General features: G+C 41.5%; 1 protein-coding gene across 2 annotated transcripts in view; it reads right to left on the bottom strand.

Annotated features, from left to right (window-relative positions):
- CP (ceruloplasmin) overlaps positions 1 to 7,896 on the bottom strand; it is a 63,849-nt gene extending 55,953 nt beyond the window's left edge. The window contains exon 1 of one of the 2 annotated variants that reach the window (XM_049867487.1): positions 7,329 to 7,896. In XM_049867487.1, the coding sequence (XP_049723444.1) occupies positions 7,329 to 7,474 (146 nt within the window). In that variant the 5' untranslated portion in view covers positions 7,475 to 7,896. The remainder of the gene's footprint in view (positions 1 to 7,328) is intronic. The other variant, XM_049867488.1, reaches the window with a different exon arrangement.
- Between the last annotated feature and the right edge of the window lie 7,756 nt (positions 7,897 to 15,652).

Genomic DNA, 15,652 nt, shown 5'->3' with positions numbered 1-15,652 from the left:
GACCTTGGTAAAATGCAAATTCCCAGGCCCCACCCCCACAGATTCTGATTCTGTGGGTTTGGGGTGGGGCTCTGGCATCTGCATTTATTAATATGCTAGTGTGTTCTGATGGAGGTAGTCTGCTCTGGGCTCGTGAGAGACCTGAGTTGAGGAGGGTCCCAGGTTGAAGAGAAAGAGAGCTGGTGAACCCCAGAGGCAGTGGGGTTCTGTGAGACCAAAGAGTGCCAGCCTTTTTCCAGGCCACCCGCTAGTAGTAGACAGACTTCTGCCAGCATTGGCTGCATAGGGCCATTAGATTAAACCTGAGTACTGGGAGCATGGCTCCTTGGCAGTGGTCCTAGTACTGAGCTTGGGCAGAGGGAATGGGTGCCAGAAATAGCAGAGCCACCATCCTCTGGATTGACCAGGGGCTTCAACAATGAACATCCTCGTAGTTGCTGCCATACACCGAAGACCAGAAGCTTGTATATGCCCCTGGGTTTCCCAAGGAGGCAGAATTGTTCACTGAAAAATGACTGAGAAGGGAATTTCCACCAATCCTGGTGGAAAGAGGCCAAGGCACAAGAAAACTGTAACTTTTTTGTACCCAGTGTGGGATGTCAAATCCATGTTCTGCTTTCATTTGTCCTATTTGTTTTCACCTTCTGATTGTTTGTTGCAGTTTCACACTTGGTTAAAGCAAAACAAAAAATTCAGGAAGTTTCAGAGTGCTTCAAGGGCATTGGAAAGAGTGGGAAAATAGCAGGACGTGGGGGTGGGCTCTGCACCTCCAAACCCAGCAGCATTTGTGTGGGCAGGAAGTTTTGATAAATATATTTTTTAACGACAGCAAAATGTGAAAGAAGATAGATTCATCTGGTCCAGACTGCTGAGAGGTCAGTAAGAATCCAAATTTCCGTAAGGCACATAACTGCAGCTGAAAAGCCTACAATGCAAAGACGTGTTTCCTTCCTGGCCCATCTGGTAAAACCTGGGCCAACCGTCCTCATGGGGCCCATCTAAGCCCCAGGGTAAATTTTCTTCTCTACTTTTTTTTTTACCGAGACAGACTTGAGTTGCCGGGAGACAGATCAGATAACATTTAAATTCCAGTCTGGGCTCTACCTTGCCCTGCTCAGACACGTTTTACATAACCCCAAGTTTTAAAGATAGACCTCAAATACATAAAGTGTCTATACATTCTGAATGCGATTCTATAGCACTTAGGAATGTACTACGTCCCATTTCAGTAAACTGCAGAGGGCTTTATCAAAATGCTTCCATTGCACTGAAATTCTCAGAGAAATATTGCCTAAGCTTTGGGAGTCTTTTTTTTTTTTTTCTACACAGAGATTTGTGCGTGTGTGAAAGCTCCTTTTAAGATAATTGATTGGAAGCTATAATATATTCAGGGTTTTATAACATTTGGAATTCCTTTTAAATATAATTTGCACCTGGCTTTTCAACCTTACCTTCTATTGTGAAATGAAATTAAGCCTTAACCAAATTGGGAAATATTTCAGATCTTGTGTTACTTTGGGGGAGGTCTATTTGTTTTTGTTCTGTCTCCAAAGGAACATCAAAGGGTCATTAGGGGATGTCTGTGTAATTTCAAGGGCACAGCTTGGGGACAAAGGGTCAGTTACTGGAAGCTCGCGGGAGGTTTGCCAGCCCTATATTCAGTCGAGTCTATCCTAGTTGCTGTTTCAACAAGGAAAATAATTCATATTTAATTGTAGTTCTTCCTGTTTATACTTGGAATATGTGCCTCTCATTAAAATAGATATGTCCCCTCCCAGTAACCGCAACCCTCTCTCTGCCTCCCTCCCATTTGAAAATAAGTTAACTCTTACAATTTCTGGAAAACTCAGACCCAGAAGTGAGTTTTTATGATAGAGGAATTAAAAAAAAAATTACATTGCCTTAGTAAGATCGTAATAATGCTACTTCCTCTCACGTATTCACTGGTGGTCTTGATTTATGTTTAGACATCGTTACAAAAATTGGGGTGTTAGAAATGAAAGGTGTCTGCACTCTCGGCTGCAATAATTGAGTCTAGTGTTACTAGTTTTCTATTGCTTATAAGAGATTATCACGATTTAGCAGTTTATCCCACAGTTCTACAGATCTCAACTCTATAGGCGTGGCTGCATTCTCCGCCCAGGGTATCACAAGGCTGAAATCAAGGCTTTGGTTGAACTGAGTACTTCTGCTTCGAATCTTTCTGACTTCCCCTTTTACCACTGGAGAGCTCTCTGCTTTTAAAGGGGCTCCTTTTTTGTGGTTACATGGGAGCCCTGGTGGCGCAGTGGTGAAGTGATACAGCTACTAACCAAAAGGTTGGCAGGTCAAATCCACAAGCTGCTCCTTGGAAACCCTATGAGGCAGTTCTAGTCTGTCTTCTAGGGTCGCAATGGGTTGGAATCGACTCAACAGCAATGGGTTTGGTTTGGATTTGATTACTTTAGACCACCTGGATAATCTCCCTAGCCTAAAGTCAACTGTGCCACTGAATATGACATAATCACGGGACTGATGTCTCAGCATATTCACAAATTCTGGGGATTAGAGTGGAACCAGGGGTGAATTACCCAATAAGCAAGGGAAGCGTGGGCTTACTTGGGCCTAATGGCAATGTTTTGTTCAGTTTTACATAGGGTCGCTATGAGTTGGAACCAACTCAATGGCACCTAACAACAACAATTTACTAACCTGTAGTGAACAGTTTCACACATTTTTCACCTGTTCAGTACAGATCAGTACATTTTAGGCTGGCTATTTTAAGGAATTCTGCCTACCACACACAGGAATCACAAGGCATTTATCTAATGTTGACTGGTGCAAAGACTCCATGTAGGTGTATGTAGTACAACTTCAGTGAGTCCTAACTAGCCTTCCTTCACTATCATGGCCTAAATGCAGTACCTAAGTGCAACCTTCCTTTGGGTCTGGCCTCAGGGGAAATGGAAATTACCGTAATAAATTGTAGACCCGGACAAGTGTGAAATATGTTACAGTCACTTAATCAGCTCCTTCTTACAGGCTGTTCTGTGTTCTAATTATTTCACCACACTAGCTACGGGGCAGTTCTACTCTGTCGAAATAGACTCTATGACACCCAACAAAAACAAAGCTGTTACTATTTGTTGTTTGCAATCTTGGAGAATGAGTCATTTAAGAATTTTCCAGTCCATTTGTAGCTAATAATTTTACTTCTTTAAGAATGGTTAAATTTTTTTGAAACAATTTTTAAAAGGGTAAAATGAACGCTTTCAGAGCAAGTTTTTTCCCAGACAGTTTGTTTTAAAATGCTTTAAAAATGTTTTATTTGTTTCCTTGTTTTATTAAACAGGGGATACTGGGAATTTTTAACTTTTTTTTTTTTCTGAGAATAATAGTGAAAATGCATATTTCTTGAATGCTTATTGCATCCTGATCACTTGAGACAATAATTATAACACTTATGATTATCTCGTGATTGGAATGTTCTTTTTTTTCTTGTTGTCTAATTCTTTGGTCAGAGTTTGACCTGTTGCTTCATATTGGTCGTCAATATCCTTCTAACAGCATCTTCACTGTGCCATTTCTGATTTCTTTTTCAAACCTGGAGAACTAGGAAGCAAAGTTTGTAAGAACTATCTGTTGGGTAAGGGTCCCCAAGCCTGAGTAAGGGCCCGTGAGGTTCAGTGCAAAAGGCTGCTCTTAGGCTTTAGAGACATTTTTTCTTCCTTTTTTTCCAGCTTCAGAAGAGCCCTGGTGGTGTAGTGGCTAAGTGATATGGTTGCTAACCAAAGGGTCAGTAGTTCAAATCTACCAGGTACTCCTTGGAATTTCTATGGGGCAGTTCTACTCTGTCCTGTAGGGTCACAATGAGTTGGACTCAACAGCAATTATTATTATTATTATTTTTTGTCCAGCTTCAGAGGTGTTTCCTAGAGGTCACCAGAAAATTTATTGCTACTATATAGCCAGTTAATCCTATAAATATTTCATTAATGCCTACTATGGAACTGGCATGCAGTATTGTGTCTAGTAATTTTTAATTACCTAAATGGCTTTTATTCTTACTTCAATATAAATAATTTAGGAGCAGAAGCTGTATTTTATAGAATCTTTATTTATTGGTTTGTTGAAGTGACAGTCAGATAAGGCATTGAGCCAACTAAATGGCAGTACTGAGTATAAGGAAATTCCTTCCCAGCTCACCCTGTTAGAAGAAAATATTATTGGCACTCATATGGAGAGGTATCTCTATTTTCCTACCCTCCCCCAAGTCCAAGCTTTTCCTCTTGAGATACCTCCCAATATTTTCAGTTTCGCTAGCTGTACGTGAGGCTGTCTAACTCAGCGGCTGACCTTTCTTATCTCATTCTGCCTCCTGATTTATCTTACAACATGAATCTGCCTACATGAGGAGCAAGGGAAGGTTTTATGATGCAGCCTGTAATTCCTTCTAGCTTTTATTCACTCATTTTCGTTTATTCACAAATATTCCTTTAGTACCTACTCTGTTCTAGGCACTAACGACCAAGCAGTGGAAGTGAGAGACGGAGCTCCTGTGATTTCAGTACATATTTTTCCTCTTCATTGTCTCAAACCTTCAAGGTCAACATGCAGCTGAAACCCGATTGTCTACCTAACATCCATCTTGGGCTCTCCTGGCACTTTGGTCCTCAGCCTGTTTGTCTTCACTCCTTTTTAGCCGTCACACCATAAGGAGTGTCAATCGTGTCCCACGCATCACGCTTCGGTGACTGGGTTAGACATGCTGGGAATCTGGGACAAACAGGAAACTTTTTACCTAGCCTCATCTGCCCAAAAAGTTTAGCATAGTAGTGGCAAAAATTGCTGAAGCTCTACTCAGTATTCACTATACAGATGTGAACCCCACAGGCCGACCGAACAGTCCTATCTGAATTCGCGTGAATCCCACAACGACTGGCTATTGAAGCAGCAGGAAGTGACTAGGTTAGTGACAGAAAGAGAGCTGAACTTGGTAACTCAGTGATGCCCCACTTTTTCTTCTAAGTATCCCTAGCAGCAACAGAGTAAAGTTGATGCTGTTTGTTTAACCTACCTAGCATAGAGAGACCACTGGAGTATTTAAAAACAAAGGAAGTTTTACATGTCCCTTCTCCACCAAAAAAAAAAAATTTTCTTGGTAAACTCCTTTGCTCCTCCATTCTCCAACTTCTAGAATTAGAGGCTTCTTTACTGAAGCATGCCTGGGGCAAGCACATAGTTGATGCTCAGTCAAGCTGATTTAATTTTTGATCATGAACAATGGCAGAGGCTTGGTGGGTAGGGGCGTGGAGCACGACAGCCTACTTTTTAAATGTGTCTGACTTTTTCCTAGGAAATAAAGGCAACATATCATATACCAAAAAACCAAACCAAACCCATTGCCGTCAAGTCGATTCTGACTCATAGCGACCCTATAGGATAGAGTAGAACTGCCCCATAGAGTTTCCAAGGAGCACCTGGCAGATTTGAACTGCCAACCCTTTGGTTAGCAGCCGTAGCACTTAACCACTGTGCCACTAGGGTTTCCAAATGTATCATATACATTGTATATAATCAGGAAAAATGCTGAACCCATCCCAAAATAATACTTCTGGTGAAGTTGTGAAAATGTCATACACCTAAGAAGTGAGTAATATTTCAAAGCCAGGTTTAAAAAAAAAAAAAAAAAAAAACCTGCAAGATGTACTAGTTTTATTTATAACAATCTTTAGGTCAGAAACTTCCCTTACTGTAAATTACTAAATTAATAACTTAACAGTTTGAGATTGTTATCAGCTATATATTTGTTTTATTGTATGAAAAATTGCAAGCATATATAAAAGACAAGAGAATAGTATATGCTCATCACCAGATGCAACAGTTGCGAAACTTGACACATTTGCTTAGCTGTATCCTAAAGGTACCATCTTAGCAGCTGATGGTCGTTGGACTCACATAGGCTTTATCATCACTAAAATACATTTTTGTTTTGTTTTGCTTTTAATGTACTGAATATTGGCTTTGAATGCTTATTTCTGTTTGGTGGTAAATGTTTCATTAACATAATTAAAAGCGCTGACCTCAATATTATTACAGATAAACTTCCATTACAAAAAAACTTCAAGCGGAACTATATTCTTGTTTTTTCTGCAACTGAATTACAGAAGCATTTAAGTCACAGAGAGTATTTCTGGCCATCAGGATAGACAGCTAGCTTTTTCGAGCATATATGTACTCTATGCCAAGCACTGGATTAAAAGCTTTATAAGCACCCAATCTTCCAAAAACCCTTTGAAGTAAACGTCTTACCCCCATTTTACAGACTAGGACTCTGAGGCCGAGAGAGATTAACTTGATTAGTTGTCCAGTCACTCAACAAGCATTAGGCAGAATCATATTTGTTAAATTTGTATTTAATTTCTGTGAATAATATTTTGAAGGATTAAAAAGTATTTTACGTTTACCACTAACAACTAGTTGTTATGGATTGAATTGCATCCCCCCCAATATGTGTGTCAACTTGGCTAGGCCGTGATTCCCAGTATTGCGTGGTTGTCCACCATTTTGTCATCGGGTATGATTATCCTATGTGTTGTAAATCCTAACCTCTGTGATGTTAATGAGGCAGAATTAGAGGCAGTTATGTTAATGAGACAGAACTCACTCTACGGGATTAGGCTATATCTTGAGTCAATCTCTTGTGAGATATAAAAGAGAGAAGCAAGCAGAGAAGAGAGGAACCTCACGCCACCAAAAAAGAAGAGTCAGGAGAAGAGTGCATCCTTTGGACCCAAAGTCCTTGCACTGAGAAACTCCTAGACCCAAGGTGAGGTTGATGACAAGGACCTTCCCCAGGAGCAGACAGAGAGAGAGAGCCTTCCTCTGGAGCTGGCGCCCTGAATTTGGACTTTTAGCCTCCCAGACTGTGAAAGAATGAGAGAATAAATTTTTCTTTGTTAAAGCCACCTCTTGTGGTATTTCTGTTATAGCAGCACTAGATAACTAAGATAGGAGTATAGCACAACATTTTAAATAGTCATTGTTTAAATTAGTGAACTTTTGCATAAATAGGGAAATAGACTGAACCCTGATAGAAAAGGCAATGACAACCAGAAGAGGTTTGAAGAAGCCAACACATTTCCCTAGATGAAGGGAAAGGATGAGGGAAGCCTCTCAAATGAAAAATATCTAGGGATTTACAGGAGATTGATCAAAATACCTTACATTTCAAAAGCACATTTTGTATTTTCTGTATATAACAAATCAAAGAAATATTTAATCTTACTCTATTTCTTAAACTGAAGACTTACACATATGAGCCATAAACAATAAAAATTGTGACTTACGTGTCAGCCGAAATAAGTTTCTTTTCTCCATTGTCAGGGGCGTAGTTCCAAGTTGTTTCAACAATTCCAATGTAATAATGCTTATCTTTTGCCCAGGCTGAGGTGCTGTATAAGAGCAGAAAAATACCAAGCAACAAAATCTTCATTCTTTTTCTCAGTCTTGGAACCTTAAAAGCAGTGAAGTGAAACCAGAAGCAGGCAATTTTATAAACAAGGTTTTCTCCATTTATTTGCCTGCCTGACACAGTTTAACGTTACACAAGAGTAAGCTGTTTTGTTAAAGCAAATAACATTTTCCAATTCAGTTCAGTTCTCGTAAACCCCGGACAAAATAGTGACCTGCTGCCAGCCTTCTCAGGTTACAAGTAAGAAGCTAACGGTTATTGTTGGAGGCACTAAACTGTGCATAACTCTGTTTCTTCTACTCAGCGTGTAAATTCCAGAAAGGCAGAAGCCATGTCTAAAAGCTTTCTTTGTTCCTCCAACAATATGTCACAGCACGGAGCCCTGCATACACCAAACGTGCAATAAAGCCAGATAAAGATTATACAAAACAAACCAAAACATGCAACTCTTTACTACTTCTAAAAGCCTAACACAAACTTATCTGAGATTTGCAAACTTGTTATTTAGCATGCCAGATTTAAGAAATCAAAAATAAAGACTTCGTTTTGAATGCTTTAGCTATTCTGTGAGCCTCGAGCATGACTACGTACAAACCTTGCCAGATTCTTCGGTATGGCTACATGCACATAATAGCAGAGCATAACCAAGTTTTGATAATTCCATTTTTTTAAATTAATTTCTTTATCGTGATAAAATATATATAACAAAACATTTGCCAATTCAACTTTTCCACTTACAATTCAGTGACATTGATTATATTCATTATGTTGTACAACCCTCACCTTTTCCAAATTATTCCACCGCCATTAACAGAAACTCCCTGCCCCCAGGCGATGGTTTCCCCTTTCCTTTTCCCTTCTAGTCATGGCAGCCACTAGTCAGCTCTGGTTTCTCTATATTTGTCTGTTTCGTGTAAGTGAGATGGTTCGTCCTTTTGTGACTGACTTATTTCACACAGTATAATGTTTTCAAGTTTCATCCACGCTGTCACCTGTATCAGGAATTTGTTTCTCTTTATGGCTGAATAATATTCCACTTATGGACATACCACATTTTGTTTACCCTTTCATCTGTTGATGGGCGTTTGGGTTGTTTCCATCTTTTGGCTATTGTGACTAACATTGGTGTACAAGTTTCTGTTTTTGTTCCTGCTTTTAATTCTTTTGAGTATATACTAAGTGTCTTAGGCTAGGTTCTCTAGAAAAGCAAAATCAGTAGAGCATGTGTGTGCATATAGACACACACGCACACACATATACACACACACAGTGCTCTCTCTCTCTCACTATATATATATATATATATATATATATATATATATATATATATATATATATATATATATATCAAGGAAATGGCTCACAAGGTTGTAGAGCCTGAAAAGTCCTAAGTCTGTGGGTCAGGCTGGAGGCTTCACCTGACTCATGTAGCTGCTGAGGCTGACAAATTCCAAGGCTGCCATGTAAGCTGCTAGTTCAAGTCCCAAGAACTGGAGGTCAGATGAAGAGAAGGCATCTGCAGGATCCAGAGCAAGCAAAAGCCCACGAGCTTTGCCAGAAACTCCAGCTATGTTGGATGCAAGGAAGCTCCTTTTCCACCAATTGGCTGCTCATAACAGATTTCATCATGGAGATGATTACATTATAGCAGAGCTCATTACGGAGGTGATTACATCATTACAGAGCTGCCAAACTGCATCATAACTGCCAAACCACTGAGAATCATGGCCCAGCCAATTTGAACCACAACCTTAACCATCATAATCCACCCCTTGTCAAGTTGGCACTTGCACACATCTACCTAAACCATACACAATCTCTAAATGAAGACAATCATAAAGTCATACTTATGCCTAACATGATACAACTAACAAGCATACAACTGAAAACACACTAGCCCTGTTTACATCTTGTATTTTGTAAGTGAAGAAAACAAAAATATTTGACGCATACATACAAGGAAGAAATAAAACAATTACAGTCCTCATTTCTACAACTGGTCACATGGTTGTAACCAATATTTAGAACTACCTTCTTCCACCACCCATTCTGTATTCCCTTTACCTTCAGCAAGCACCTCAGCTGGTTACAGTTCTTTGCCTGATGGAGTGACCCAAACCTTCATTTCCGAAGGGTCTGGACCATTATTAGTCATGTCAGAATTGGGTTGTTGTAATTTTCCATTGACTTTAATCACAGGCCATGGTAGTACTAAGAGACAGCCTAAGGAATCTCCTGTATTACGGACATACTCTTCTTTACCTCCATTATGTAATACCAATCTGATTTCCTCTTGGTAATCAGGATCAATCACACAAACCAATACAGTAATTCCCTTCTTTCCCTGTTAATCCACAGGCATGAGCAGCCCAAAGTGGCTGGTGACATTCTTAACTTCCAGTTCAATGGAATTGGTGTTGTTTCTCCCGGTGGAAACATTCCTCCCTTTGGAACTAAGACCTCTAGACTCACAGAGCAGAGGGTTGCGGGACAGGAAGCAAAAAGTTTATGAGTGGGTCACTAGGGGTAAGAGTGAGTGGTGCCGCTCCCATTTCCACCCCTTGATTCCTGGACCCATGAAGCCTGGCTATGGGAGAAAGCACCATATATTGGACACCGGTTTAGAGCATATATAGCCTCCCGGAGAATATTGTCTCAGCGCTGCAAGGTATTGCTGATGCCATAATTGTGTTTTTAGAAGGCCATTTCATCATTCTATCAAGTCAGCTGCTTCAGGGTGATGGGGAACGTGGTAAGACCAGTGAATTCCACGAGAATGGGCCCACTGCCGCACTTCATTTACTGTGAAGTGAGTCCCTTGATCCGAGGCAATACTGTGTGGGATACCTTGATGGTGGATAAGGCATTCTGTAAATCCATGGATGGTAGTTTTGGCAGAAGCATTGGGTGCAGGGAAAGCAAATCAGTATCCAGAGTAAGTGTCTGTTCCTGTGAGAACAAAATGCTGCCCTTTCCATGATGGCAGTAGTCCAATGTAATCAACCTGTCACCAGGTTGCTGGTTGATCACCTCGAGGGATGGTACCATATCGAGGACTCAGTGTTGGTCTCTGCAGCTGGCAGATTGGGCACTCAGCAGTGGCTGAAGCCAAATTGGCCTTGGTGAGCGGAAGTCCATGTTGCTGAGCCCATGCATAACCTCCATCCCTGCCACCATGGAAACTGTGTTCATGAGACCACTGGGCAATGATGGGAGTGGCTGAGGAAAAAGGATGACTGATTTCCATGGAACACATATCCTATCCACTTGATTGTTAAAATCATCCTCTGCTGAGGTATCTTTGGTGAGCATTCACATGAGACAGAAATATCTTCATTTCTTTGGTCCATTCAGAGAGGTCTACCTACATACCTCTTCCCATTACCTCCTCATCACCAATTTTCCAATTATGTTCTTTCCAAGTCCCTGACCATGCAGCCAAACCATTGGCCGCAGCCCATGAATCTGTACACAGTCCAGCTATGTTGGATACAAGGAAGCTCCTTTTCCACCCATTGGCTGCTCATAACAGCCATTTCTCTGGCCATTTCTCCTGCCAAGCAAAGTGAACAACCAGGTGCACTAAGCGAAGTTCTGCTCCTTGGGAGGATTTCCCTTCACCACTGTTCTTCAGGGAGATCCCAGAAAGGTGTTGTACTGCTGCTGCTGTTCACTTTCTAGTGGTGCCTGCATATCAAGCAGAACCATCTATAAACCAGGCACAAGCTTTCTCTTCCTAAGTCAACTGATTATAAGGAACTCACCATGTGGCCATAGGTGCAGACTGGGAGAGTAGAGATAATGTAACAGGAGTGGAGACCATGGGCATTTGGGCCACTTCCTCATGTAACTTACTTGTGCCTTCAGACTATTCTTGGGCTCATTCTCATATATACCACTTCCATTTAGTGATGGAATGCTGCTGTGCACGTCCAACTTCATGACGCTCTATGTCAGACAACACTCAGTTCATGATGGGCCGCTTAGGCCACATCATTATTTGGTGGCCCATGATTAAGTGTTTGGTGTCTACTAAGGCCCAGTAACAAGCCAAAATCTGGTTCTCAAAAGGAGAGTAGTTATCTGCACAGGATAGCAGCACTTTGTTCCAAAATCCTAAGGGTTTGGGCTGTGATTCATCAATAGGGGCCTACCAAAGACTCCAAATAGCATCTCTATATGCCACTGCCACTTCAAACACCATTGGATCAGCTGGATCATGTGGCCCAAGTGGCAGAGTGGTTTGCACAGCAGCCTGAACCTGTTGCAGGGCTTTTTCTTAGTCTGGGCTCCACTCAAAAGTAGCAGCTTTTTGAGTCACTTGATAAATAGGCTGGAGCAGCACACCCAAATGAGTAATATGTTGTCTCCAAAATCCAAATAGGCTCACCAGGTATTGTGCCTCCTTTTTAGTTGTGGAGGGGCCAGATACAATAACTTCTCTTTTACTTTAGAAGTTTCACTGAGGTAGAAGGCACCTGAATTTTTTGTGGGATTAATTTCCCACCCTCTAGCACACAAATGTTTTACCAATAAGTCCAGAGTCATTGACACTTCTTCTTTACTAGGTCCAGTCAGTATAATGTCATTAATATAATGGACCAGTCTTGTGGAAGGGAAAGGTGATCAAGGTCTCTGTGGACTAAATTATGACATAGGGCTGAAGAGTTGATATACAGCTGAGGTAGAACAGTAAAGCCACTTCTGGTGGTTCTTTGAAGCAAGTGTGGAGAAAAAGGCATTAGCCAGATCAATAGCTGCATACCAGGTACCAGGAGATGCATTAATTTTTTCAAGTAATGAAATCACATCTGGAACAGCAGATGCAATTGGAGTCTACACCTGGTTAAATTTTTGATAATCTACAGTTGTTCTTCAAGATCCATCTGTTTTTTGCACAGGCCAAATAGGCGCGTAGTATGGGGATGTGGTGAGAATCACCACCCCTGCATCCTTCAAGTCTCTAATGGTGGCAGTAACTTGTGCAATCCCTCCAGGAATGCAGTACTGCTTTTGGTTTACTACTTACCTAGGTAGGGGAAGTTCTAATGGCTTCCACTTAGCTTTTCCTACCTTAAGAGCCCTTACTCCACTTGTCAGGCATCCATTGTGGGGGGGAGGGGGTTCTGCCAGCTGCTGAGTATGTCTATTCCAATTATGCATTCTGGAACTTGGGAAATCACTACATGATGGGTTTGGGGACCCACTGGATCTACCATGAGCTGGACCTGAGCTGAGACTCCATTAATAACCTGACCTCCATATGCCCGTACTCTGACTGGTGGGCCACAGTGACATTTAAGTCTCCTGGAATTAGTGTGGATAATTAGCCAGTATCCAGTAATCCCTGAACAGTCTGATTATTTCCTTTTCCCCACTGAGCAGGTGCTCTCGTAAAAGGTAGATCTCTTTGGGGACGGCTGGGAGAAAGGCTAACAGTACACATTTTGGGCAATGTAGTGGGTCCTTCCTCAAGGGGACCCGGCCTCCCCTTCATTCAGGGGACTGTAAGTCTATAAACTGGCTCAGGTCTGGGATTTGATGGAGGGGCCATGACTCTCTGTTCTGGTGGTTTGAGCTAGACTGCCATTCACACTACCTAGAATTCTTCTTATTATACAGATCAAGTAAATATTTAGTAGATTTCTAATCTATTTCATAACTAGGACAGCATGACTAAGTAGCCAATGCCATAAGTCCACATGAGTCAGAATATTCTGATGACTGCTTTGACTTCATTGTCCATTACAGTAACCGTGCCCACCTTGTCTTTGTTGATTAAGTGCTGCCTCTTGTCCTCTACCACCACAGGGTTCAAACAACCACATAGTAGTTAGGTGTCCTAATTCAGTTAGGGCTGTTCCCAAATCTGACTTACATGAAATAGCAATCACAGCAGTCTTCAAGGATGCTGGGATTCCCCTTACAAATTTGTTCCTCAGAGTTGTGGTAGAAGGCATGTCCTCTGGGTACTCCATGTGTGAGTCTGTGGGTCTAACCTGATAAATCCACTCTAACATGCCAGTTTTGATTCCTTCTTCTACAGTATACCAAGGCAGGCCTGGCAGCACTTCAGCCTGATTTAGTGTGGGGCACAACATAATCCATGCTTCAGAGAAACAACCAAATAAACTATCAGATCCTTTCCTAACCTCTGGAGTTGAAACATTGAATGAAGGATCTGGGCTTAGTGGGCCTACATCGGTGAACTCAGACTGATTTAATTTAATGTTCCTTGCACGCGATATTATCTCACACCCTTAATAGACATTCTCACACATATTCCCTAGGTTTCTGTTTGTGCATATTAGAAAACTCAAGCAGTTCCTTTGCAGTGTAGAGTACCTCCTTCTGGGTCATACTTTGAACTACACATTTGGGTACTTTCTGGGACTTAAGTCTAGTTATAGGTCCAGAAGCAAAAATAGGTGGTGAGAATGTGTTCTGAGAACATTCAGCAATGTCTTGTAAGGCATCTGCTTCAGGTTATGCTCCAGGCAATGACCCAGACACCTTCCCAGGGGATGACTCATACAAAGGTTCTTCAGACACAGCTGGGCTAATCTCATCAGACAGGAGTGAGGGGGTTAATATTTTTACTGGAGAGGGTGGCTTAGCAGACAAAGATGGAATAGTCTCTTCAAAATGAACTTAGAAGGCTGGTTCTGTTGGCAGGAATGATTCTACAGAATTTAGGGGCTCATCATCCCCAGATTCCTGATTATGTGCCCATATGTCCCCATTCCAAGTTTCGGGGTCCCATTTCTTCCCAATCAATGTCCTAACTTTAACTTCAGATGCCATTCGAAGTTTGGAATTAAACTAGCATTTTAACTCAGCCACTCTTACAATAAGACTCTAGGTTTAGTTTTCGGCGATATCAGCTCTGTTACTACAAGAAATAAGGCTTTCTTTCACTGCACAGGTGGAAACTCTGAGGTCGTTTATGTGGCACTTGAGCTGTGACTCTGAAGCCATAAGTTAGTCTCTTTCTTTCACCACTTTGTCTAGCAGAAAGTAGGACAAACCAACCAGCTTCCTTTTACTTCTCATTCTGACGAAATTTTAGAAAGTTACCAAACATGCGATCACCCAGAGCCTCTCCTCTCACCAATCTATTGGTGGTGATATTTTGGATATTTCTATTGCCACTTCATGCCATGGATTAGCAGCGCCCCCTTAACTACTGAAAGCAGAGTCATCAACAATTTTAAGACTAAGCAGATTTGAGAACCAATTTAGAAACACATTCTTATAGCTTTGTTTCTCTAGAACCACTCTTAGCATCAAATGTCTTAGGTGGGTTTTCTAGATAAGGAAAACCAGTGAAGCATGTTTATTAATGTAGGCTTACTAAGCACAGATCCTTCATTCAGTGTTTCAACTCCAGAGGTTAGGAAACTAATAGTTTACTAGTTGGCTTGCTGAAGCATGGATTATGCTGTGCCCCACACTAAATCAACCTGTACATACATATGAGAGAGAGAGAGGCTTCTATCAAGGAAATGACTTATGCAGTTGGTGTGTGCTGGAAAATCCCAAGTCCGTGGATCAGACTGGAGGCTTCTCCTGACTCACGTAGCTGCAGAGGCTGACAAACCCAAGATTGGCATGTAAGCTGGCAGGCCGCTGGCTCACAGGCTGTGGAGGCTGATGAATTCCAAGACTGGCAGGTAAACTGCTAGCTCAAGTCCCAAGAACTGGAGGTCAGGTGAACAGGAGCCAGTTGCAGGATCCAGAGCGAGCAAAAGCCCATGAACTTTGCCAGAAAGTCCACATTTATTGGATGCAGGCCACACACCTAAGGAAATTCCCTTTCAACTGACTGGCTGCTCATAATATATCACATCATTGAGGCAATTATACTATAGCAGACCTCATTATAGAGGAGACTACATCATTACATAGCTGCCAAACTACGTTATAACTGCCAAACCAATGAGAATCACGGCCCAGCCAAGTTGACACAAAACCTTAATCGTGACACCTTGAATTGGGATATTTGGGTTATATGGTAGTTCTACATTTAACTTTTTGAGGAACAGCCAAACTGTTTTCTACAGTGGCTTGTACCATTTTTCATTCCCACCAGCAGTGGATGAAGGTTCCAATTTCTCTAGATAATTCCATTTTAATTATTAAAGATAACAGCCATAATAAACCTTTCTTCAAAGGCAAAGGTTAGACTTAGCAAACAGA

This window comes from Elephas maximus, chromosome 23, assembly GCF_024166365.1.
Source record: "Elephas maximus indicus isolate mEleMax1 chromosome 23, mEleMax1 primary haplotype, whole genome shotgun sequence".
Taxonomy (NCBI): Eukaryota; Metazoa; Chordata; class Mammalia; order Proboscidea; family Elephantidae; genus Elephas; species Elephas maximus.
Note: the sequence above shows the minus strand (reverse complement) of the source record. Positions and strands in the feature narration are given on the sequence as shown.